This window comes from Zeus faber (assembly GCF_960531495.2).
Source record: "Zeus faber genome assembly, chromosome: 16".
NCBI lineage: Eukaryota > Metazoa > Chordata > Actinopteri > Zeiformes > Zeidae > Zeus > Zeus faber.
The window spans coordinates 25,548,248-25,575,302 of record NC_137202.1 but is presented as its reverse complement, the minus strand read 5'-3'; the positions used below and the strand labels follow the sequence as shown (position 1 = coordinate 25,575,302).

General features: G+C 48.4%; 1 protein-coding gene across 1 annotated transcript in view; it reads left to right on the top strand.

The window, feature by feature from the left end:
• Positions 1-4,388, top strand: part of LOC307241921 (BTB/POZ domain-containing protein 3-like) — a gene marked incomplete at both ends in the record, with an annotated part of 5,719 nt that extends 1,331 nt beyond the window's left edge. The window contains 3 exon segments of the mRNA XM_080016192.1: positions 256-346; positions 1,904-2,022; positions 3,356-4,388. Of these exon segments, the coding sequence (XP_079872318.1) occupies positions 256-346; positions 1,904-2,022; positions 3,356-4,388 (1,243 nt within the window).
• Between the last annotated feature and the right edge of the window lie 22,667 nt (positions 4,389-27,055).

Here is a 27,055-nt window from a genome sequence, read left to right as displayed (position 1 = left end):
GGGGGGGAGCAGCAGCCGTCAAAATCCACTAACTTCAAAGCGTTGCTGGGAAAGAGGCGGGCTGCCTCTCTGGTTTACGGAGAAACCGAATGACAAGCCAAAAATCGACGTCTCAGCAGATGTTGGTCTTTTCCCCATTCACCGGAAGCCTGAATTTGGTCGTACTATTTCCTCACCGTCATTGATATTGGGAGTTTTTTTGGGCCGATGCTCCGGCCCTCCGTTTATGACTTCCCCTCTCTTCTGATCTCTCAGGAACGCTGTCATGTTCAACAACGAGCTGATGGCAGACGTTCACTTTTTGGTGGGTCCGCCGGGAGGAACCGAGCGACTGCCCGGACACAGAGTAAGGCTCAGCAGCGGGAGAGCTGCTGTACATGCTGCACACGCACGCACGCAGGCACGCACGCACACACGCACCCACCCGCGCACACACACACACACACACACACACACACACACACACACACACACACACACACACACACACACACACACACACACACACACACACACAGTGAATTTTCTTCATTTGGCAGTGATAATGACATCGAGGTACCTCTGTGCCCCTCTCCCGCCATGTGACTCTCTCTGAGACGCTCCTCTATTATTTATGTAAATGAGGCTGAAAGATGGAGAGAGAGAGAGAGAGAGAGAGCGAGAGAGAGAGAGAGCGAGGGGTGTCCTCTTTGGCAGCCGTCGCCCAAAGAATGGATCTTTTGTCTCTCCTGAGGCTAACCTTCACCTAAATAAAAAAGCATTTCCCCCCAACTACTCAACTTCTAAAACAAACGCAGGTTGCCTTGTTTCGGAATCTGTCCGTCTCTCTCTCTCTCTCTCTCACTCTCTCGCTCTCTCGGTCTCTCTCTCTGACCCCGTTGTATTTTCCAGATGTTGACACCAATGGTTGCTGCGGGGTTCGCAACGTCCTCCGCGGAGATTCCGACATGGTCAGCGAGACGAGCCGTGGGACGTTTTTTTTATTTTTCGGGAAAAAGAGACAAATAAAGGAGCCCGCGCTGCGTCGCCCTATGGGCCCTCGGAGAGGAGGCGGGGGGGGGGGCGGTTAAAGAAGGACATTTTTGATGATTAGACCGCTCTCTCCGTACTGAGGCGCCATCACTACCCCCCCCCCTCGCCCGGCGACCTTTACGGCATCCGTTTGGCAGGAAATCAGACGTGCAATATCATTTAATTTACCAGGCGACTGTTTTCCGCCTCGTGCCTCAAAGACAGGCAGTTGTTTCATGTGGATGGTTGCAGTTTCACCACGCCTGCGCCCACTCATCACTTATACACTTAATTTGAATCCATGCAGGCGTGTGAATATGTTCAACATGGTATACAGTTCATCGGTCCTTTACGCTGTGGCTATATTTGTATATGTAATAAGAATGGACATGAGTATTCTTGTAGTATTCATAGAGTCGTGCGTACTACTTCCTGAAATTATTGCGTCTGATTTCACCATCAGATAAGATAATTCATTAATAGCTGTACGTTGAACTTTTGCTGCACCGCGTTCCATTTTTCATGAAAGGCAATTGGGTTCTGCTTCATCAGAAATCTGTATTTCTCTCAGCGCCCAGGGGGCGGGGGGCGGGGGGTAGTTGTAACTGTAGCCGAACATTGCTCATCAAGTGCGAACCTCGTAAACGGCTCCCGCCACATTTGCGCGGCGCGCGATGGGGGACGACGGGAGCGATAAAGTTGGCGGCGCGACGTGGAAGAGAGTGGGACGTGCGTCAATTGGACTTTCGTGTCGACCCCCCCCCCGTTTCAAACAGTCACGGCGTCGCCTCCGTTCCCAGCGTTCTGGAAACTCGCAGCTCGGGGGGGGGCAGGGAATGAGTTGTTGTTTCCCGACCCCGTCTCACTTACCCTCTCTTTCTCCCTCCCACAGTACGTCTTGGCTGTGGGCAGCTCGGTCTTTCACGCCATGTTTTATGGCGAGTTGGCCGAAAACAAGGAGGAAATCCGGATCCCCGACGTGGAACCGGCAGCGTTCCTCGCCATGCTGAAGTAAGGACTCCACTCCTTCTGAAACGATTTCCTTTTGTGATTTTTAATTTTTTTTTCACACTTTCTAAAGTGTGCGACGTGTCTATTTTTCATTGGCCTTGACAGGAAATGCAATTGAGTGAACGCGTTATATAAAATATAATCATTGAAATTCTTTTCTCAGCTGTGTATCTCCACAACTATTTTGAAATGCTTGAAAAGCAAACTCTGTTTCAAAAGTAACCCCGCCCTAACATACCAAACTTGAGTGAATAGCGATTAACTGTACCCGCAACTAGGAGTACTTTCCTCTGGTTATGTCGGTCCCAGCCCATTACTTGTATCGTGAAACTACAGCGTTGAGTAGTATTTTTTCTTTTTTCCCCAGATATAATGAAAAAGGGGATTCTTCGCTGCAATGCCACAAAAGAACCATTTTCATAAAGAACCTGGCGGACAGAACCCGCTCCATCGCCTTTTAAAGGGCCGTTCTTTTGTCTCTGTTTCTTGTGTAATAACAATGGTTTTGTTATCTGTAACTCGGCCCAGACAAAAAAAAAAAAAAAAAACGATTAAGCTGGAGCCGCTAATGAATTGAGACGAGCGTTTCAGAACAGTTAAAAGGTAACCGGAGTCCTCCCTTTTCCTAATCAAATAAATGGTTTGATCAAGCCTGGGGCAGTGATGTCATAACCGATAAAGCGTTATAATTATCATTGGTTGGTGTGCAGTCTAAGGTGCCAAATGTATTCAGTTCCCTAGTTTTGAAGAAGTGGCTCTTTTTTTTTTTTAATTCTGATGGTGAACTACAAAGGCTTCCAGAACGACAAAAAAACAACCAAAAAAACAGCCGAGTGTATTTCCTCCAGCGCCTCCCAGCAACATGCGGCCCATTTGTCTTGCATTCTCCTTTTCCCTCGTGCTGATTCACACCCTATTGTTTCTTGCCCTATTCCCTGCCCCCTCCCCGCTGTTTTCTATGACCTCCATTTCTGTATTTTGTTTTGCTTGTCCTCGTGTGCGAACTAGGTTGCGAGGAGGCGGTGTGGGAGTAATATAATTTCAGTTCCCGTCCTCGCACAAGCCCCTGTATTTTGAACCTGCTCAGTCATTCAATGCTGCTCAGTCAATGTCCGGCTGCGATCCTTTGCGTTGGTGACGCGGCCGCGACGTCACGAACAAAAACATCAGAGTGTCAGTAAGAAATGTTCGAAAGGAAAAACAGAATCCAAACGATGATGATAATAATAACGCCAATCCATTTTTCATCGTTGTGTCGAAAAATGCAGTCGCAATATTTGCCCTTCCATTTTGACCGTGCGTGGCTAAGAAAGCGCTGTGTTCCTGCCAACAGGTACATCTACTGCGATGAGATCGACCTCAGCGCCGACACCGTGTTGGCCACGCTCTACGCTGCCAAAAAGTACATTGTCCCGCACCTGGCGCGTGCCTGCGTCAACTTCCTGGAGACCAGCCTGAGCGCCAAAAACGCCTGCGTGCTGCTGTCACAGAGCTGCCTGTTTGAGGAGCCCGACCTGACGCAGCGCTGCTGGGAGGTGATCGACGCCCAGGCCGAGCTGGCGCTGCGCTCCGAGGGCTTCTGCGACATCGACGGGCAGACCCTGGAGAGCATCCTGCAGCGGGAGACGCTCAACGCCAAAGAGATCGTGGTGTTCGAGGCGGTGCTGGGCTGGGCCGAGGCCGAGTGCCAGCGGCGGGAGCTCGCGCTGTCCATCGACAACAAGCGGAAGGTCCTGGGCAAGGCCATGTACCTGATCCGCATCCCCACCATGGCGCTGGACGACTTCGCCAACGGGGCGGCGCAGTCGGGCGTGCTGACGCTCAGCGAGACCAACGACATCTTCCTGTGGTACACGGCCGCCAAGAAGCCCGAGCTGCAGTTCGTCAGCCAGCCCCGGAAGGGCCTGACGTCGCAGCGCTGCCACCGGTTCCAGTCTTGCGCCTACCGGAGCAACCAGTGGCGCTACCGCGGGCGCTGCGACAGCATCCAGTTCGCCGTGGACAAGCGGGTGTTCATCGCCGGCTTCGGCCTCTACGGATCTAGCTGCGGCTCGGCGGAGTACAGCGCCAAGATCGAGCTCAAGCGCCAGGGCGTGCTGCTGGGACAGAATCTGAGCAAGTACTTCTCGGACGGCTCCAGCAACACCTTCCCGGTGTGGTTCGAGTATCCGGTGCAGATCGAAGCGGACACCTTCTACACGGCCAGCGTGGTGCTGGATGGGAGCGAGCTGAGCTACTTTGGACAGGAGGGCATGACAGAAGTGCAGTGCGGAAAGGTAACATTTCAATTCCAGTGCTCCTCGGATAGCACTAATGGCACCGGGGTGCAAGGGGGCCAGATTCCCGAACTGATCTTCTACGCTTGACCTCCCGTGCGGTCCGGCACCTCTGTGCACATTCGGAAAGCGCTGAAGGAGGTGGCTCCGTCTGTGGCGGCGGTCTTTATTAGGACTGGTGGCTACACCTGAGACGGCTCGAGCGTCAGACAAACTCTAAAGACGCTGTCTGGGACTTGGGCGGAAATGGTGAGAGGTTGACGTAAATATAACTAGACACCGAAACTGGAGTTGTCTCTAATGGGTAGACAAAAAATGTGAAACAGAATCTCTTGCACTGGATGAGCATGTACATATTGTATAAATGTACATTCTAAAATGTATATACAGTACTGCCATTTGTGGCCAGTCCTAAAGATATCTTATATAATTAATGCTTATTATTTGTTCATTATTGCTTTAATTGTAATAATTATTGCTGCATATGATGTACACACACACACACAAATATATTTACTGTATATATATATATATATATATATGTGTGTGTGTGTGTGTGTGTGTGTGTGTGTGTGTGTGTGTGTGTGTGTGTGTGTGTAAGCCTCACTAATCAAAAATTACAGTTTTTCTGCTTTTTTTCCCCCATTCCTGTCAGCTACGTTGGCCGGTTGCAACACAACAGTGGCTGCAAATTGGAAAATAATACGGCTGTACGAGTGTCAAATGCATATTGAAATCCTAATGGTTTCCCGTTAGCGTGACTGACAGAACCTTTGCACAGGAAGGCTCAACGTTGAGTTCGATAATTGTTTCTGTTGTAATTGTTTGTTAGGTAAGCTGTATTTATTTCATTTATCCTCACACCGTGAGGGAATGGAGTCGGTGTTTGTCGGAGGTTATGTTTCAATAGCACTGCAGGCTGCAGCAGAAAATGGAAACCACTGTATTCTTTATTTGGGCGGGGGTTCGTGGATCACATTGTAAGCAAATATGATGGTATAGCGATATGGTTGTTTGCCAACCATACGGTGGGTTCCATCACCCGCACAAATTGGTTTGCGAGCAGTTTCCGTGTTAATTCATGAAGAGACGTCATTCCTGTGGTGTTTGGGATGCATATTCTTACACTGTACATCCATCTTTACAGACTGTATATACGTGTGTGTGTGTGTGTGTGTGTGTGTGTGCACTCTATTCCAAGGGTTTCGCATTCACGCTGGGACGGGAAAAACGTGTCGCGCTGCATTCCAACAAAGGAACGCGGTGAAGCGCGGAGTGCCACCGACACCGCTCCCGCGACGGCGGGTTGCCGTTGCTGTATTTTGTAACACCCATTAGTAGACACTCGGGGTTTGAGCGGTCGCCGCCGAAAGACGCAGCTGAAAGCCGCAGCCGAAAGCCGCAGCGAAAGCCGCAGCGAAAGCCGCAGCGAAAGCGCCGCCACGACGTGACGAGCAGCTCAGCTCCCACTCGCACGCCCACCCTACTACATCTACTACATCTCACTGTAGCATGTTCCCCTGCACCACGCACTCATCTTCATCACTGCACTGGATGAGATTTCACTTTAGAGTAGGAGTGAAACTCCAGTCACCCTTGTCCACACACGTAAAACACAGTATGTTTGTGTGTGTGTATATATATGTATATATATATATATATATATATATATATATAGTGTATATATACATACACACAGATTTTTTTTTCCCCTCCCTTGAATCTGGATTCTGTTGCTTATAGCATGGTCAGAAGTGTGCCATTTGTGTACTACTATTTTGATGCCTTGGGTTTCTTGTTATTGTTTACAGCGTCAATATTCACGTGTTTATTCTGTGTTGATATCCGTTGGATGCGAAGGACTTGGACTTCTCCCGGTTATTGGGTTGTGTGCACTAGGTTTTACTGCTGAGGACTCCCTGCCAATGTGATCCAAATGAGCACATTAGCAGCTGCTGAGGCGTACACGGCATATGCTGAAGGAGTTGCTCCGATGTCAGCGTGAAACTGAATGATGGTTTTTTTGGGAGCGGGGGGGGTTTGCCGAAGTAAACCCCATGAGTGCTCTACTTTCCACGTTGCAGGATGACCTTTGCACTTGACAGTAGACGAATAAGCCGAGGTCCGTCCTCCCAGGTTCACGCCCTTACAGCGCTGAGAGACCTATGAATGTGTACTGTATGCTTGTCAACGATGCGAATAAACCAAACAAGTGGCAATCCCCCAAAAAGTGTACTGTATTATTGTCGGCATTTGTGACGCAAAAGTGTTTCGAGCTGAACACTTGAAAGAAATAGCAATGCGATTGCAACTGCAATGAAAATATCAATAATAAGACGACAAGCGCGTTGTACTTCAACCCCCATCAACCCCCGTTAATTTTGATGGACTGTAACTGTGGCAATTACGCCGTTATAGGTATTACGAGATAGAGTGTTGTATAAAAAAAAAAATCGATATAATAATCTGGGATTGTTTTTTTTCTCACCTCTGTAGAGCTTGATCCATCAACACGGGCATGGTTGTGTATAAAGTTAAGAGGTTCCGAGGCACTGGGGGACGGGAGGTTTTTAGTGTCTTGGAATTTCACAAATTGGTTTGACACATTTTCACAGTTAACTTGGCCAAGGAAGACACACTTTCTGTTATTTTCGCTCTGTACACAGCACAGATTGCTTTGAGAGTATTTAGATAAATATCGGTTTTATAATTTTGAAATAACCCTTTTCATCCAGAGTGCCCTTATTTGGACGCATCACTATTAATCGTTATCACTATAATCAGTCATTTTTTTTGGTTTGGATTTTATATTAAGAGACTTTTTTAAGTTTCTGACCATCACCGTCTTACCCCCATGTTCTCTTCAAAGACCGTAAAACAACCTTTGAATTTTGATGTATCTGTGGCAGTCGAGGGGGCGCGCAGTTGAGCCACGGGCTGTTGGTGACGGCGCTGGCTTCTCCCCACCGCGGCGCAGCTGTAATCAGCCGCCATTAGCGCAGATTTCGCCGGAACCGGCTGGAAGACTCTTCTTATGTGTTGCTTTGTCTTGCAGTTGGGATCGCGTGAAGGAGGACGCTGAAAGCCTGCGGACCAGACGGCGACCGAGCAGAAACCCGGACTGATTTATCCTCTCGTTTTATGTTCCCGTTTTGGCCGGCGAGCCTTTCTGTTTTGATTTATTAATAAAGACTCACCCCACGTTGGCGCACCACTCCCAGAAAGACTCCGTCTCCCTGCCTAAACCCGCACCTCTGGGTAGAAACTCCCACAGTATCTCAATGGGGATTCGGCTGAACGCTAGATTCAACTGTAACATGCAGTACTCAAATACTGCATGGGAGTGTATACTTCGAAAAGAAGTTATGGTGTAAAAGGAGCCATTGGGCATCAAAATCAGGGCAGAAATGTGTGAGTTCTTCTGGCTGATTGTCCAACTTAAGTAATGAGTACTAGGGCTGGGTATTGGTACTCAATAACTTTAAGGTATCGATTGAAATAAGCCAATACCAAGTAGTGTCACTACTGCTCCAGTCAAACAATACCTGCATTCCATCCTTTTTATACCCAGATCTAGAAAGAAATTAATATTTCTATGGTTTGGCTCGCAGCCAATCACCGCAAGCGTTCTTCGATGTAATGCGACGTGTGATTGGCTCTCTACCGCAGCAGCAGCTACAACAGTCGGTTAAAGGACAGGTTCACAGTTGTTTTCACAGCCAGGTGTCCATATGGACAGTGAAAGAGGTTTTTCCTCGCTGTAATCAATCCTCCTGTACTGGTTATGTGTTTAAAATTACACCCCCAAAATACTTAATTGTACAGTTTTGTACAGTTATTTAAGACATATTTCAATAATTGGAACACTTTGAAAATGTATTCGTTTAAAATTAATTTGGATGGGGGAGGAGCGGAGGCATTTTACGCCACTAAATGCTTCCATTCACATGATGGGTATAGTAGAAAATAAAAGGTATCGAATTAAGTACTCTATAGGTATCGGTATCACCTTAAAGGTACTGGTATTGGTACTGGTATGGCCATTCTTTAAACAACACCCAGCTCTAATGAGTACATTGGTGAGGAGAAGCATATAAGCACAGGGGTGCTCCCGTGCAGCGGTGACGATTGAAAGCCTGTAGGAAGTGGCATTGACCCTAAAAAGTAAAAATAACAGATCAGAATAACTGCTATTTCTTCACTTCCTCTGAATGCCAAGGCATGCTGCCACACGCGAAAGGGAAGTGAGGTGAGACTCTCAGCAGGCAGCACATCTCGCAGTTGACTGTACCGTCGAGAACGTAATCAGTCTTTGGACCGGGGGGCAGCTCTAGTTGATTACCGGGGCACTCGATAATACCGAGACCGAGTTTGACATAACCAGCGAGCATGAAGCCCATGATGAATTGAACTGGATGTGTTGTGGGACCTGCCACCATAGTGCGATTTTTCATGATTGTGGCGCTAATGTTGTGAGCAAGATCATTAATTGCGCCGGGAGCGGCAGGGGAGTAGGGCGTGCCAAAAATTGAGCAGCAGGCCCCCTTCCCGCCCCAGTGTCACCCTGCCTTCCTCATCCATTATTTAAATATAGCTCATCTTCAGCACAGCTCAGACAATGCCAATTCATCCGGATGTGTATACTCTACAGTATATATAAAGAAATACCAATGCAGCCTTGAGTAGCTTTAACAAACCTGGAGTAGCTTTCGATAAAACCCTGAAAACCTGGAAAACCAGGATCTGGGATCACATCGACCTAAACACCTTTCCCGGTTCCGTAAAACAGTGGCACAAAACCGGCACTGGCATCTGTTTCGCGGATCTCTTGAATAAGAGCCAGAACGGCCCTGGATCTGTCCTCAACGGCCCTGACTTCCCGCCCTGATCACAGCAACGATCCTAGATCTGTTTGCAAACGTGGCCGGGGTTCCAACCTGAAAAGGTGCGTGAAACGGAAATTCTGTCTACCCGACGGTGGCTTGGAGGTAACAAAAAGCAAAGGGTTGCTGAGAATGAAGCCATAGGGAAACATTTGCAAAGGGAAATCAGGCGTGGTTATATTATAAGGTAGAGTCTTCACCGGCCACGCAGGTAGCCGTAGCACAGGGTTAGGATCTGCTTGCCACTGTGTTATAGCAGTGGAATAATGGGCACTGATAAACACCCAAAAAACCATCTAAACAGTAGTGGTGTGGGGATGGTGTGATTTGAGCAGCCACACCTGTCCTGGGTCTAGGTAATTGGGGCCCAGTATCAGAGTCGCTGCATACCCGTTGCTTGTTGGTTGGTCTCACGAGCAACAGGTAAAACCCCCATCCCCACACACACTCAGGAGAGGAGCACTTGTCATCACAAACGTCCATCTGCTACTGGGCTTATTCCACCTAGCCCACTCTCTCAATAAATTGTGTGTCGGAAACCCCGTCGCCTGTGTCTTTGTGCCGGAGGTCCCTGAAAATGCTATTTGGGTGGCGTGTGGTAGGCTAAACTGCCACACTGGTGCCTGCACAGGGGAGAGACCCAGCAGCAACCTTCTCCCGACTGGCAGCATCAGCACCCAGGGTGTCCAGCGGAGTACCGGGGAAGAAACAGCCGCAGCAAACACCAAAGGTAACCGCTGGCGGAAAGCTACTCCGCCTATCCAGCAGCCCAGCAGCCAGTAGGCTCAGGCCATGCATTCTCGCTGGCCTCAGTTCGGTGTCGGTGGTATGTGGAGTGGGGATGGTGTGGTTTGAGCAGCCACACCTGTCCTGGGTCTCTGTAATTGGGCCCAGGATCAGAGTGGCCGCGTACCTGTTGCTTGTTGCCCGCGTACCTGTTGCCCGAGCAACAGGTTGGCTTGTGGGTGGCGTGTGGTAGGAGAGACTGCCACAACAGTCATCTGAAATGCAAGTGTAGCGGCAGATCAGGGAGACTGATTCTATTAAGCAATCCTCCACATTACACGGAGTCTTTCAATTAAATTTCATTAGCAGAAATATTGCTTAAAGAGGGGTGCATTTTTTTTAAATTAATTTACAATTTTGAAAATCATAACAACTTTTATATTAAATTATAATCACGGCATGTTAGATATTATCGCAATTATTATTAAATGATCAAATTAACCACATTAGTTGGTATGACGAGTTTCTCCATCCAGCCAGCCAAAGGCAGAGCCGAAGGAAGAGCCCTCCTACGTCTCCTTCAGACACCAACTCCATCTTGTGCCGAACCCCATTGTTTCTCCTCAGTCTCGCCCGTTCCCGGTTCTATTGACGCCCAGCAAGCTGGAAACGGCCGCGGCCCAACGTGCGTGTTGGGAGGAGGATTTTCATCCTCGTCGGCCTCTGCGCTCTGGGATTCATTTTTCTTATACTTGCGGTTCACTGTTGGCGGGTGAACGGCAGTCGCATTGCAAAACAGAGCCCGGCTGTAATTCGAAGTAAGAAAACCATTTTAAATAGAGTTTTAATCGGATTGCTACATAATGTCCCTACATAGTAATTCATTGGGTATGCCAACCTGCAGGGTTGCCCTTGAATATAAGTGTACATGTGCACATGATCTTGCATAGCTCTCAAACCTCTCCGTCTTTTTTTTGCAGTCGATCAAGGTCAGCTGGAAGTGGATAGCGCTTCCCGCCCCCTCTCAGCTGAGCTGTTGAGGGAACAGGGCCACTCCTCGGCGAGCTCACCCCCACGTACCGCTGCCGGATCGATACTTGGACTTTAATCAGGAGTTGTGTTTGCATTAAGAATTAATCGCTATTGAATGTCGGCCATTTAACGGAAAAAAAAAAAAAAAAAGAAAAAAAGAAAAACCCCGAAACACAAGATACGTATCTATCAGCGAGTCGTTACGCAATTAGACGGTGCTGGGTGGAAATGTTGTATTGAAATAACATCTCAAAGGGAAAATATGTCCATATTAAAGCCATCCGCTCCTTCATTTCTCTCTCGGGAGGAAATTCAATTGCGTCTAATGGGGCTTGAAATGAAATGTGCGTGAGAAAATGAAAACATAAATAGAATTCATGTTGATGGGTGAAGACGTAGAGAGGTGTATTTTTGTGAGTAGAAAAAAAAAAAGTAGAAAAGTATAAGGCCTCAAACGAGACGGGGAAAGGAAAGGAAAGGAAAGGAAAGGAAAGGAAAGGAAAGGAAAGGGAGGTGTCAGGGTGAGGCGTGAACGTATGACAAGAATATAACCTGAACGAGGAGGGGAAAGGAAAGAGGGGGGGGGGGGGGGGGAACGAGGGGAGGAGGAACGAGGGTAGGAGGAAAAAGGGGAGAAGGAACGAGGAGGGAGGAACGAGGAGGGGAGGAACAGGGGGGAGGAGGAACGGGGGGGAGGAACGAGGGGAGGAGGAACGAGGAGGGGAGGAACGAGGGTAGGAGGAAAAAGGGGAGAAGGAACGAGGAGGGAAGAACAAGGGGAGGAGGAAGGAGGAGGGGAGTGGCGAGAAAAGGGGGCAGGTGGGATAGCGAGGCAGAGCGGTGTTCAGGTCTTATTTGGGCCTTTAATTACTGCTCAGTACAGACTGAGAACGAAGGATCGGGCCTCGCCGGGAGAAGAGTGAGGATCAGTGCCGATCAGCGTCCTTAATGCTCTCCCTCCAGATCGATGGCGCCCGGCGCCGACTCACCCTGAACCGCTCGGTCTGGTGGTCCGGGCGGGGGGCTCTTTCCTGCCCTCTCCCCCATAGCAACAAGCGGCAGCTGAGCGTGTGATTCATCACAACTGAGACTGTGAGCGATGTCAATATTGATGGTAATGGTTTTTTTCGACTTTGTATTCGGAAGGCGGGGATGGGTGTGGGTGTGGGCGTGGGTGTGGGTGTGGTGTAGGGAGTGAAGGGGTCAGGGTAGAATGCCCCCCCCCCCCGCCCCAGGCCGCATTCAGCTGTTTGACCCGACGAGGGAACAGCAATAACAAATTCACTCCCGGACAGCTGGCGACTCCCGTCTCGCTGTAATTTCCAATGAATTGGAAGACGACGGGGGAAGCGCAGCAGTGGGAAATCTTTCGGAATTCATCAAAGGAAATAATTCAAGGGTATATATACTGTATATATGTATGTATATATTTGTATATTTATATGTGTACATTTTGTAATTTCAAACGATCTCTAAAGGAAATCTCAAAATCCCTTTTCCAATTTAAAGTCGGAGCTGTGCGTTCCCGTGCGAAGCTGTCTCCGCACGGGAGATTTCCCCCGGCGGAATTGGCGGGCGTGCGTTCCCTGTTCTTATACTTGGACCGGTGAACACGCCGAGAAGGAGCTCGCACAAAAACTGCCCAGTAAGTGTTATGGGATTGTCTGGCAAGGGCTGCCGAAGGTTGTGGTGAATTGCTGTAATCCTGACAGCTGTGGGCCGCCCCGCCCCACACCGCCCCGCGTCCAGCCTGGCCCCGCCTAACCGCGCCGCCCGCGAGCCGGCGGCGGCGGCTGATCAAGGGGGACCCGGGGGCCGGGAGCGTCTGGGGGAGGAAAATAAACGAGCGAAAACGTGGGGCTAGAGGAGGCGGGGTCATGAGGCACATCCGAGCCAACCCGTAAAGTGGACCTTCCCATGATAATTATCACTAAGGCTATTAGCAAACCGCTAAAGGAGCAATTAATCAAGAGCGGGAACGGCTAAAGGTCGGGATTGAGGGGCAGGTGAAGGCAGGTGGAGGACAGGAGCTTGAGTGATGACGCCCACCTTTAGCTCTCCATCATCACCGCGGACCCAGCCCCCAGCCCATCACAGCACTAAAGACCTTCATAACCGCGTAGGATATTATTCACAATTATCCCCCCCCCCCCCGCCCCCGATGGTGTTTCCTTTATCCGTTTTGTTTATTTATTCACTGGGCTTCCAAAGGCCAGCTTTTGTGTGATATCAGCCTGTCAATATGGCCAGGATTCCTGCGCCCCGTATATCAGCTGCAATAAGACAACCCCCCCACCCACCCCGAATTGAATGAAGATCAGACTCAATTTTTTGGCAGCAGGAGTGGGGGTGGGGGGGGGGTTACTGCTCTGCAGACTGCTATTCACAGCAAAACAGCCACACAGACACAGCAATAATACCGTAGATGCATTTGTACAACTCTCCAGTACAACAGAGGTAAATATCCTGTTTACATAATTGTGTATTTGTCCCATGAAATACGGTTTCCGGAGGACATGAATGTTATACTCGGGGGAAGGAAAAAAATATATACGATAAAATAATACCCCATCCTTCTTTCTTTCGGGCCCTCTTGCTCCCAAGGCTGAATTTGTTGGTGATGCATTATGCAAATGGGACTATTTATCCCCCACCGTCGAGGTCTCATATACCTGTCACCTGGCGGAGCTTGATCAAAACCTCAGCGGCTGCTATAGCCCCCCCGCCGAGAGCGAGAGAGAGAGAGAGCAAGAGAGAGACAGAGAGAGAGAGAGAGAGAGAGAGAGAGAGGGAGGGAGACGCAGGAGGCTGAGTCTAGTGGTTTTTCCCTGTGCACTCTCTAAAAATCTCTATTCAGACTGAAGCCTGTCCTCGGTGGCAGCACCCCGGCTTTGATAGCACGGAGTGAGAGGAGGCCTCGCTCTCTCCCTCTCTTTCTCTCTGTCTCTCTCTGTCTCTCTCTCTCTCTCTCCTCAGGGCCTGTTATAATGAGGGCCAGCTTACTAAACACGATCCGCGGCTCTCTCCAATAAGCTACTTGAAACAGCTCGAGCCCCGATACGGCGGCGAACAGCCACGGATTCATTTGTACGTATGGTCTCTCTCTCTCTCTCTCTCTCTCTTGCTCCCTCTCTATCTCTCTTGCTCCCTCTCTCTCTCTCTCTCTTGCTCCCTCTCTCTCTCTCTCTCTTGCTCCCTCTCTCTCTCTCTTGCTCCCTCTCTCTCTCTCTCTCTCTCTTGCTCTCTCTCTCTCTCTCTTGCTCCCTCTCTCTCTCTCTCTTGCTCCCTCTCTCTCTCTCTTGCTCCCTCTCTCTCTCTCTTGCTCCCTCTCTCTCTCTCTCTCTCTCTTGCTCCCTCTCTCTCTCTCTCTTGCTCCCTCCCTCTCTCTCTCTCTCTCTCTCTGAAGCTCCCTTTTACTATCCATCTAGTCGAAGGGCTTGTGTGTGGCGAGCGATGAAAAGTTTGCCTCCATTTTCATCGGCCCTTGGCGAGCGACTCGTTCGGCCGGGAAAACGATTCGGAGGAGTGGGCTCAGCCCTCCGTGGTGAATGGAATTCTCACGAGAATCATTCAATTTCGTCACAGTTGTTTATTTAGGGAGAAGGCAAAGGGTGAGTAAATCAGGCCTGGATATGCATATGGCCGAATGCCTTCGCGTCTCGCACAGGAGAGAGAAAGGGAGGAACGGGCGAAGGGACGGAAAGAAAGAAAGAAAGAAAGAACGAACGAAAGGAGGAAGAAGAGAGGGAGCGGGTCCGCCCCCACACTGCGGGATTAAGCAAAGAAATCTGCATCTCGAAACGCTGACACCATATCCTTTCAGAGCGACGGCTTCCCCGTGAGCGCACGAGGGCCCCGCCCGCGCGGGCAGATCTGGAAGCGATTTTGCGCCCCCGCCCCTCGATCCCCCCCGAAAGCGAGCGCGCATGGAGGCGGAGGCTCCATTGTGCCGAGCTCAGCGCGCACCGTCGTCGGCGTTATCTGTTTGTGAATCGCGGGCGCGACGGGGAGGCCGGTAATTAACAGAACCACGCTGACAATAACGCGTTTCTTTTGTCGGACAAAATGAGAGATACGGAGCAGACCACAATGCTGCCGGGAATGAATTTCCTGCCCCGACACACACACTGAGAATAATAATAATAATAATAATAATAATAATAATAATAATAATAATAATAATAATAATTATTATTATTATTATTATTATCATAATACGCTGAATGCCTGTTTTTCTCTCCGTTTAACCTTGTGCCTGGATGAATTTGTATGAATTCATATGAATTGTACGTATTAACTTCTGCCGTTTAGTGCATATTGCTCGATTGTTGGATCTTACAGTAACTGGGTATGGACACTTTTTTATGGTTAAATTTTTTGGTTTATCTCACAGTTTTTTTTTTGTGTATTGGAATATTAGTATGCAGTAATATAGTAATAATAACAATAAAAAAAAATGTCTGTCAACCTGTGTCAGGGACACTGCATCCTGTTCCGTGGCTTTTCTTTGCGTCGGCCGTGGATTAAACACAACCAAGATTCTATACGAGACTCTATACGCCGTCGTATAAGCAGATCTGAGAGCGACGCGGTGGCCGCGGATCTCCATCCATTTAGCACGAACGCCAGGGCTGCCAGGTCTGTGTGACAAAAACAGCCCGATGGCCAAAAAAAACCAGCCCAAAAACCAGCCCACTCCCCAATACTTTTAATTACAACAAAACAACAAAACTCAAGGATGCCTTCACTCCCACATAACTGATAGTATGCTACGTAACAGTAATAACAGATAAAGATAACAGTAGATAAAGTGTCTTAATACAAATATCGGGGCTATTTTCTTTACCAGATACAGCAACAATGCCCTTAGACTGAAGCTCAATAACATCCATGACACAAAATCATTATCATGCAACATGGGGCTAATTGCATGTACTTTTGACCAACAGAAGTAACTACCTAATATTATATATATACTGTATATATACTGTACTTTTCCTATTGCATGCATGTTACTCGTGCTTTATTGCACGTACACAATTCTTTGTGATCCATATATCCTTTTGTGACGACTTGCTTAGGAGAGACTTTATAAGGGTTGTAGTCTTTGGCGTCATTGTCTTTTCGTCTTGTTTCGTTGGTCTTGTCATCGTCGAGACTTTATGAGCTGACCCTACTGCAGCAGCACCAATAAAGAGGCTTATTTTGCATCGCACCCGTCTCCGTCAAATTGAGGAAGCGCCACACATCAACCAGCCTGGGAGGGATCCGTTTTTCAGATCCCCCAAAAAAAAAAAAAAAATATATATATATATATATATATATATATATATATTCTAGCCTCTGACACATCTGCACCCACACTGATTTCTATTTGTTGCTCTTTCCCTCAATCCTTTGACACTACATCATTTATGAAAATATATGAATGTTACTAATTAGAAAGCATTGTTTCCATCATAATTTGCCATTCTTTTGTATATTTCTTCCCGTATTTTACCCACTTACCGGGTGTCAAGATGAGAGGCAGACGGGCGTAGGGCGGGCGGAAAACATGTGTGATTGTGCTTGTGGGCGTGTCCCATGCCAATGCGCGTACTTGCTGATCTGGAGTCCGTTTGGCGGGATTTGGGTACAAATCAATTATTTCATTTAAAATATGCGTTTTTATTTACAGATATATTGTTCATGTAATTTGCAAAATAGGGCTACCCCACCATCCGAACAAAATTCAACCTGCGGCGGCACTTCAAAAGTAGCCCGATTCCGCAGGAAAACCGCAGACCTGGCAACACGGGCGGATGCAAAGCGCAGCTGCGCCTTCTGAGGCTAATTGTCAAGATGATGGTAAATCAGATGTTGGCGAAGCAAAGGATCCTCTCCCATCCAACTGTTAAGTTGGATAATTAGCTGCAGCTGCCACGGCTGTCAGAAATCGGGTAAGTTTGGAAGCTGTCGTAACGCGCCAGACGGCCCCGCTTCTTTTCCACCCCAATCTTTGTTGTGATTTCAATGGAGCAGCGGAGGAGAAGAAAGCTGTCAGGGTTTGAACGTACGGCATTGTTGCGGGGGCCCGGCGCCGCGCATGTGAACCGCTGGCCTCGAGCGGAACATGAGAGGAAATCAACGTCTGGTCGGTGGAAGCGCCGGAGTAGCTGCTTCGCATTCCTTCATTGTACTTGTACATTGTATCTTCATAGAAGCTCCACGTAGAGACTCATCGGCGGTGAAGAGCACGTTTCATATTCCTTAATTTATGGGATGTTCAGGGTTTTTGGGGAAATTTGCATTTGTAGCGGTGATAGCGACGGGCTGCGGGCCGCAAAGGGAAACAACGAGCTGAGCTCCTGTGAAATACACTATCCAGCATCACAAAAGCTGAGTTTAAGTATTATATCTTGTAATATTTTAAGTGGGGTACACATTAAGAGATAATTCCACCTTCTGACGGCCGTGAGCAAAGTCCAGATGTTTTTGACGGTTCTAAAGATGTTCTTTCCTGCGGTGTGAGATGCGATAAGAGTGTTTTTTTTTTTTTTTTTTACTTCCCTCAGACCTGCTCGGAAGCCAGTCCTGGCCGCACAGAATGCAAATGGAAAATATTAAACATGTTTAATATTTAGGATTTGAAATCCTGTAGTGCAGGGGGACGTAGAGGATGGCCGAAGGGCGCTGTCCGTGGATTGTCACCTGGGAAAGACCGATAGCCAATTGGGAAGCAAACTGAAGAAGTCATAAACACGACGGTAGCCGTGGCGACAAATGCGGACGCCATGAAGGCGTGAAGCCCGCGCTGCAACATGCTCAGTCCATGATGAAGAACTCTCTCATAGACAGAACAAAGATGTGCATCTGCACTGCGCTGCAGACCCTTATGACGTGTGTATATAATAAAAGTATAACCATATTTGTAGAAGGTATTTTATCATATAATATGATTCAGTGGTGTTGCACCCAGGTGCAACCTGTTGGTGCCAATTACAGAGCCGTGACCCGATTGGCCCCTTGGATTGGTGGAGGCGGGGCAGCAGCTACATCAGGGTCAAAGAGCAGAACCGGGGCCACTTGTTCTTCATTTGTTGTGCTGAAGCAGCCGCCAAAGACTCAGATTACAAGCTGTATGTCATTGTTATTTTTATTTTTGGGACGGTTGTAAATAAAGGCCTGTGTGGCTTGCAGAACCCCTTCTCCGCTTGACATTTTTTCCATCACTCCATTCCACCACCCATTTCTTTATTCATTTTAGATTTTCTTTTAAAAAAAATTGGCGAAATTGACTCTACTTCAAAACGAACTGACTCAAAAGTCATGTTTGATCGCCAGAGATTTCCGGTTTTGAGAGTCGGGAACTCACACTCCGTGTCAAATAATGTGACCACGCAAGAGGAGTCAGATGTACGATAATTATGGTATTTTTACGATAAGTTCGCCCTTTGTACGATCAATTATTCAAAAACCCTCATGTACGTCGTAGTAGTTTCAGGGTATTTTTTTTCTTCATAATGAAGTGGTGCAGAGCTGATTTAAAACCAGTCTGATTATTCATCTCACGTTAACTTTGTCAGTAATGTATGATGGAAAACTGACCCTGGATCTGCCATAAACGATCCAGTCACACCTCTGGTCTCCTCAACATCTCATAAGAGTTGAGCAATCTCATCGTGTGGGCCAGGCATGAGCTGTTTTCAATGCAGCTACATTCAATGCATAACAAGGTATTCATCCTTGATAAGCTGTGAGCTACGGGGGTTGCCAGGTAGGAATGTCTTCGAAATTCAGCTGACTGAACTGGCAACCCTATCCATCCCATTTTCTAGGGACTCAAAGCAATGGGTGCGGATCGTATCGTCGTGAAGAACAATATGCAGGACAAAATATCCACACCCACTTTATGGAAGCTTTTTTTTCGTTTCTCCAGAATTTTGAAGGTTTACCTTCGCCTTACCCCCTAGTTTTCCATCTCCCTTCAGATACCAAAGCTCGCCTCACCCCCAGCTGGAAGAACATCGCACGGCATGAGATGGATGAAGTGTTGTGCTTTAAAACATTTTTATTGTACCTGTTCATAAACGTAGATTTTATTCAAGGGAAGGAAAATAATTAATTTCACACAAGTACCTTTTGTAGATGCGAATGTAAAACGGGGAGAAAATACAGAAAGCGGGTATAGGGTAGAAACGTGTTTTAACACAAATGACCATCTACATGAAAAAAAACAAAAAAACCCAGTGTATAGATTTGAGGTTTATGCATGATGATCAAACTGGAAATAAGTTTATTAATCTTGAATATTGGAATTGACATTGACCTGCACAAAACTATGCTTATCCAAATTTATGAAATGTTCAGTTAAGAGATTTTGTACTTTATCCTCTTTACTGAAATGTCCCCTATTTCCAAAAATGTCCACATGAGATCTCAATCAATTTATTGTCTAAACCACTGGTTCTCAAAATATTTTTTTTCAGCTGAGTACCCCCTTCACTGGCATTGGGAGAAAAACAGAAGAAAATTAACATAAATGATGTACTGTAAGTGTTGTATGTGTTTTTATTTTTAAGTATTATATATAACCATTATGAGAGAGTGGAGAAAGTGGCCCCATTATGCACGGTGCTTGTTTTCGTTCCATAAGGAAACGGAGTAAAAAAACAGAACCTACATCTAAAATAAAAACACTGTTCTGGCGTGCCGATCACGCCTGGGTGATCGGCACGATACTGTCGGAACGCGGGCGCCGTAGGTGTACTGACCGTGTACAGGTGGCTCAGCCAGATCAGTGCATGTGCCATGTAAACAAAACGCCTGCAGTGACCCGGGGTTGACCCCAGCGTGTGATGATCACTCAGTGAGGAGTTATATTTTGCGGGTGCGTTTTTGCCGCCCCCCCCTCGAGATGGCGCCCTAGGCAGCGGCTTACCGCGTCCGTCGCCCATACGAAGCCTAGAAGCCTGTGCCTAGACCGCTGTGGTGATATTCGAGGGCCGAGAGCACGACCATTGTCAAAGCTCGGCGCGAGCGTCTCCAAACACGTCGAGCCGAGGGGGGGGGGGGGGGTGTGGGGGGGGGGAATCCCGATCGAGACTTTACGACATGGATAATCAACGCCTTGCAGAGCGACGCAATTGTTAGCCGAGAAGAGGCAGCTGACACGTCCAATACGTAGGAGCTCAACGGGTATCGGAATGGATGGGGGATTTTCCTCCCGTGCGCTGGAGCTCTGCTGGAGCTCCGCCGCAGAACCGCGGCAGTCGTAACGCCAGAGAGGAGGAGCAGGAGCGGGAGGAGGGGCCGACGGAGTTCCATTTCCCAATGATGAAATTCTTTTGATCTAGCCTGTTTTGCATAACAAAGAGCCACATAATACTACGGTAAGATGTAACTGTAACTCGGCGACAAGAGAGGGAGGGTGCCTGGGGGCGCGGGGTGGTGGTGGTGGGGGGCGGGGGTCGTCTTCACTTCTTCAGCTGCAGTGCGCCCGTTTTTCTAGGAACGGAATCGCGGTCACGTGTCTCTCGCCGGGCAAGGGCCACGCCCTGACCCTGACCCTTCAATCCACTACACGGTTGATGAATCATCACTGGAGAAAGTCGTTCAGTCAACCTAGGTTCATAGTTTAGTGAAGCCAGGAGAACGAGTGGAGCGACTTTAAGATTAATATATATATATATATATATACACACACTGTGGAACCTCGGCTCACGACTGTAGTTTGTTCTATAAGAACGGTCGTATGTTACAACAGTCGTATGTTGAAGCAGTTTTTCCCATATGAAAATAAGGGAAAATAAACAAAATACACAAACACAGTAAGTATGAAAAAAATATCCATAAGCCACCAACTACGTGCACAAACCATGTAGGTCATCCGCTGACTGGCTGCTGACTGGCTGCTGATTGGCTGCTGACTGACTGCTGACTGACTGTTGACTGGCTGCTGACTGGCTGCTGATTGACTGCTGATTGGCTGCTGACTGGCTGCTGATTGACTGCTGACTGACTGCTGACTGACTGTTGACTGGCTGCTGACTGACTGCTGACTGACTGTTGACTGGCTGCTGACTGGCTGCTCACTGAATGCTGACTGGCTGCTGACTGGCTGCTCACTGACTGCTGACTGACTGTTGATTGACTGCTGACTGACTGCTGACTGACTGCTGACTGGCTGCTGACTGACTACTGACTGGCTGCTGACTGACTGCTGACTGACTGCTGACTGGCTGCTCACTGAATGCTGACTGGCTGCTGACTGGCTGCTGACTGACTGCTGACTGACTGCTGACTGGCTGCTGACTGGCTGCTCACTGAATGCTGACTGGCTGCTGACTGGCTGCTCACTGACTGCTGACTGACTGCTGACTGGCTGCTGACTGACTGCTGACTGACTGCTGACTGGCTGCTGACTGACTGCTGACTGGCTGCTGACTGACTGCTGACTGGCCGACGACGCGCCAACTGCAAATTTCCACGCTCATATCTTGGAGCTGTCGGTCACAAGTCGATACAAATTTTGGCAACTATGGCTGCTGCTATCTTGGCGTAGTCATAAGTAGATGCAGTCGTAAGTGCAGGTGCCACTGTATATATATATATATATAAATATATATATATATATATATATACATATATATATATATATATATATTTATATACATATATATATATATATATATATATATATGTATATATATATATATATATATACATATATATATATATATATATATATATATACATATATATATATATATATATATATATACATATATATATATATATATATAAATATATATATATAAATATATATATATATATATATATATATATATATATATATATATATATACACATATATATATATATACACATATATACTTATTTATTTATTTTCCCCCATTCTATCATGTAGATAAAAGGATCGGGGTGAAAGAGGCTATTGCTGCCAGGGAAGGACCGACACAGGGAGTCTAATTTAATAAAGATACTTAAGACAGAGGAGCAACCTGCTTTCGATAACAGGCGCAGCGGAAGATGACAAGTTAACCACGATAAGCCGTGATTGACGTGACAAGACAGAAGCTTTTAGGGCAGGTGGGCCCCGGCGCAATGGGGGAGGCTCTTTCTGGAAATGGTCCAGAAATGGCCCCCGCTAAGTTCATCTGAGAGAGAAAAATTCCATGTTTTTTTGTTTTTTTTGTGAATTAAAAAACAATACTTGGACACTATATAATATATACTACTATACTACCTGCTTTATTACCTGTACTTACTTGCTTTAGTGTAATTACCTTCTGCCCACCTTGGGCTAACTAGTGAGCACAGTGCTACGCTACATTAAGTTTTTGGATGGATGTGTATTTTCCTGCTTATTTTCACTTGCGCTGTTTCCACGCTGAAAGCACAACCCGCCCACACATGTGGTGCCTTAATGTGCGAAACAGGGATTACGCCGGAAACCGCGACCCGCTCTGTGCCACGCCCCGTGCCACGCCCCGTTACATCCGCCCCGCACCAAGGCGGCCCACGGTGACGTGATCGATACCCCGGGGTGGTTTTTTTTTTTCTATTTAATTTAGATCAAGCCCGAGCCTGATAGCGTCTGAACGGATCAGAACAGGCCGCGGGCGTGGCACCGGCGGGCGTGGCACCGGCGGGCGTGGCACCGGCGGGCGACGAAGGGCAGATGAAGCTTTGGGGTTCAAAGTTTACAAAGACGCGGCGCGGGGCACACGTCGATGGGACGAACGCCCGACTGATCTTCTGAAATTATCGGGAAAAGGAATCTGGACGCCGGGGCAGACGCGTCACATAAATTATGCTTAAGCAGTGCTCGCGGGTCGTTCAGAAAATTCAATACGGCACTTCAGGACCCCGAGAAGATTTTCAGGATTAGAGCGTGTAAGCTCCGACCCGTTCGATATATTGATCCTCCCCCCTCACCGAGAGCTGCATTCAATTTCCCAACAATTAGATGCACCTGGAGGTTAATACGCTGCTTTGTTAATCTGCTGTGTTTGTGGAGAACTCCCCCTTTTTCAAACTCACACCTTTCTCCCCCCCTCTCTCTCTCTCCCTCTCTCCCCCTCTCTCTCTCTCCCTCTCTCTCCCTCGCCCTCTCTCTCTCTCTCCCTCTCTCTCTCTCTCCCTCTCGCTCCCCCTCTCTCTCAAAGTGTTGTTTTCAGCGACTTCAGCCGGAATCCAACAGAACGGGTGTTAAATGGGTATTTTAACGCTCAACAACGTCCGAATAATGGGACGTTCCTGTGACCTTGTCGTGGGCGAGTGCCGCAAACTTTCGGCGGAGGGGAAATTAGATTGGTTCCTGCTATGACCTTGCAGCTACGTCGCCCCCCCCCCCCGACTGCAGTATGTTTTTAATGGGGCTGTGGCAATTTGTTTCCATCCATCCCCCCCGGCCGGCTTTATATTCTAAGGACGGTTGCGGGGACGGCTGACGGTGTGAGAATGAAACTCGTCCCCCGGGGATCCGGGCAAATTTCTCCAGAGCCCCACGCGGTGGGCGGCTCGGGGAGGTGGAAATGACAACAACACTGCAAGGCCCAAACCGAGCCCCCTTAACGTCATCCATTCTTATTCATAACAATGGGCGTTATGTCTCTCCACGCCTCCTGCGCCAAAGCGGAGCGGTGGAGGGGGGGGGGGGGGGGACAATCCGGGAGCGAGGCTCGGTCATGAATCACGGGCGGCTGAGAGTTACGGGGTCAACAGAAGCATTACACACGACGACGTCGCCTTGGACGTCAGCGCTGGATACGAAACTCAGATGAAGATACGATCAGGCTGAATGAACACATCCGCCCCCACGCAGGCAGGGGGGCCGGTCGGGAGGGAGGGGGTCCGGCTGTGGAGGGTTTTTTGTTTTTTGCTGCTGTCTGCTATTTTTGGATCAAATCATCCACACTTTTGGGAAAAATTACACAAACCCCCCCCCCATCGCTGTCGATTGTTGTTTTTTGGGGGGGAACAAGAACCAGCGCCGGCCGCATGGCTCTCATCAGGCAGAGTGCACAGAGCGTCTACTTGACTTCTCCATCATCTTTCCTTTAAGTGTTCTTGGGAACGTCGACTTTTTTTTATCTTTTTATTTCCATTTCCTTATTTAATCATGGACCCGGTCTTTCCACGGCGAGCTGGGGAATGAGGACAAACGACCCAAAAGATCTCACAAGTCTGTTATTGGATGCGATCACTTCCCATTCCACAATGACTGTGGGTGGGCGGGCGGCGTTTTCTAACACCTCCCACCAGCCTTTGGGTGGCAGGCCAGGGGTTGGAATGTACAGGGAACAGTAAACAACCCATTCATTTTCTGCGTCTATTTTTCCGTACCTGTGCGTTGTGCGTTGCCGTTGTCATTCGCCGGTGTTGCCGTACCTAATTTCCCCGGACGGATATAACCTGTCCGCGTATCAATAAAGAGTAAGAGAAGTTATTGCTTTTTTTTTTTCTTGCTGCTAATTAACTCGCTGGCTTTTTTTTTTTTTTTTTCTAGGCTCTTTGGGGAAGTTTTTGGTAATAACCTGACTTTGCCAAGGCCATTCCCCGGGTAGATGTCATTTAAGAGTCCACCAAGTTTACTCAGCCCCCGAGTTTTCACCTTCACCATCAATAACTAGAACTCCGTCTTGCGTGTCACCCCCCCCCCAGCAGAGCTGAAGCTGCAAAAAAGGGAAAATGAAAGTGGGTGTTATCATCGCGCTGGAGCCTGAGCCCACAAAAAAAGGTGTGTGCGCCGTCACGCACACAACTATTTGTGTGTTTGACTTTGAGAATGCACTTGTATGCGGTTTTATTAATGGATTAGAGTGTCTACGTACACCTCCAGCCGCGCCATGACCTCAGATGTTGCTTAATCCGTCAGTGTTTCGATAAATTTGATTTTACGGCCTCGCCATTTGGGGAGGTGTTCTGTCCCCGCTGATGACGGATAATGAATGAGATAGTCGATGAGACATGGGATGCCGCTGTAAATCTAGTCGAAATGTCATCACCGCATGAGATCTACGACCCGCCGTCTCGGCTAATGATTCAGAGGCCGGGCCGGCCCTGCCTCCGCTGGCGTCGCGCGGCAGCGAGCTCTCGCGAAGACGGGGAGAGAAGGGCGTCGCTGCGGGACGCCGAGGGACCGGCTTCGCTGCGCCGCAGAAATGGGCAGCGAGGGGAACCGGAGGGGGAGCTCTCTCGCCCCGGGTAGACTTTCCATCGCGGGGCACTCCGGTCCGGACTCGCAGTTGAGTCCAAAGCTGCGAGGTGTTTACCCCCCTACTTCCCCTATTAACATCAAACGTTGTTAATTTCATTTCTGGCCAAAAGATACACACGGTTGCACCCCTTTGACTGCTGTCGGTCTTCGCTCAGGTTCCTTGCGTCTTCTTTTGTTTTCCATGTAGGGACGCGTAAACTGTACCTCAATTGGGTGGTATTTTGGCATCCATATTGGATTCTGGTGGTTCATATTAAAGTTTTGCAATGGGACATGGGGAAGGTTATCATCGAAAACAAATCTCACCATATTATACATTTTTTCCATTCATGGAAGCATAAACCTCCAATTAGTGTTTTTTTGGAAGCCATATTGGATAATCCAGCACTGGGGCGAAATCTGAGAGGATTCGATGGACTCCGAGTGTGCAGAATCCACTGACCAATTAAAGTGTCTTTGTTTCCCCCCCCCCCCGTCTCTGTGCCCTGTCTGGAAGCCAACTGACTCGAGGGCTGATTCAAGTCTTTAATTTGAACCGACACCCTCGTCTCCGCACTGTCCCCTCGACTCGCGCACCCTGCCGCAAACAGGGGGGGGGGGGGGGGGGTTGGCCTCTCTAATTGGGACGAACCTTCTGAAACCTGCAAATGAAGAACTGCAGGTGAAGAGGGGAGGAGCGTGGGAGGAACAGGGGGGAAAAAGGGAAGAGGTTCCAAATCACCCCCCTCCTTCCCTCCGCACACGTGTCAGTTTGCCGGCCGTGTTCTTTTCTCCCGCCCCCATTTTTATAGACCTGTTGGGGGGTTGGATCACAGCGGAGACTCCCCCTGCTTCCCCAGCTGGCCTGCGCATAATTAGACGGAGAGCGGCGGAGCGACACGGGGGCGCAAATGCACAAGTAAAGGTCTGAATGGCGGCGGGGGGGGCTTGTGTTGAGAGCCCAATTGGTTTTGCACACATTACAGGAAAGCGTCCACTCGCACTCAAGGGCGCACCAAGAAAAAAAAACTGAAAACAGAATGCGACGTCCCTCCGCAATCGCAATTCGCACCCACCTTTCGTCCGGGCGTGCGACTGGCGCGGAGCCGCCGCCTTTGGCGTGAGGGAGAGAGACGGAGCCGGGCGGGCGGCGGGCGCAGAACGGAGGGAGACAAGCTTAGGGGGGGGGCCTTGAACGGCAAATAGACAGCCGGAGTGATACGGCTCTCTCCGGCTAAAGAAAGGCAGCCAATTTCAATGGGGGTGACAGTCATTTCCTCTGAGGTGGCGGGAGGAGGATGGAGGAGGCTGTCTGCTTTTTAATATATTGAACAGTGTCAGCACCTCTGGGTGATACGCGGCGCAGCGGAGCACTTAAAGAGACATGGATATAAGGTGCATTTCAGAGCAATTGGCCAAAAAATTACACTATCTGCCCGTGCAGTGCGCATAACTATCATACTGTGTGTGTGTGTGTGCGCACGCGCGCATGCGTTTGTAGATGCGTGCCTAAACGTTTATTTATGCATTGCAATTTCGAATACGGGATGTAAATTTCCTGTTTCCTTATCGGCCTGCCAGGTTTTTCCAAGTGAACGCTGCTATTCAGTGATTTACGGAGCGTGCGCCATTCTGCCTCTGACGGTACCTATAACCCCCTGCTCCCGTTGACAATTGCCGTGATGCTCATTTTTTTGTTGTTGAATGTACTTAATGTCGCCCTACTTTCAATGCGTCAACAAATACAAAATACAGCTAAATTAACTAACTTACACTAAAAAATGATGCGCAACAATATGTCAGGTAAAATGGGTTTGCTGACGGGTAAACGGGGTAAAACTCACTTAGACTCGGACGAGACAAAACGCGATGCGTTGTCCCGTCTCTTTCTTTAGTCATGTTTCCATCACAGC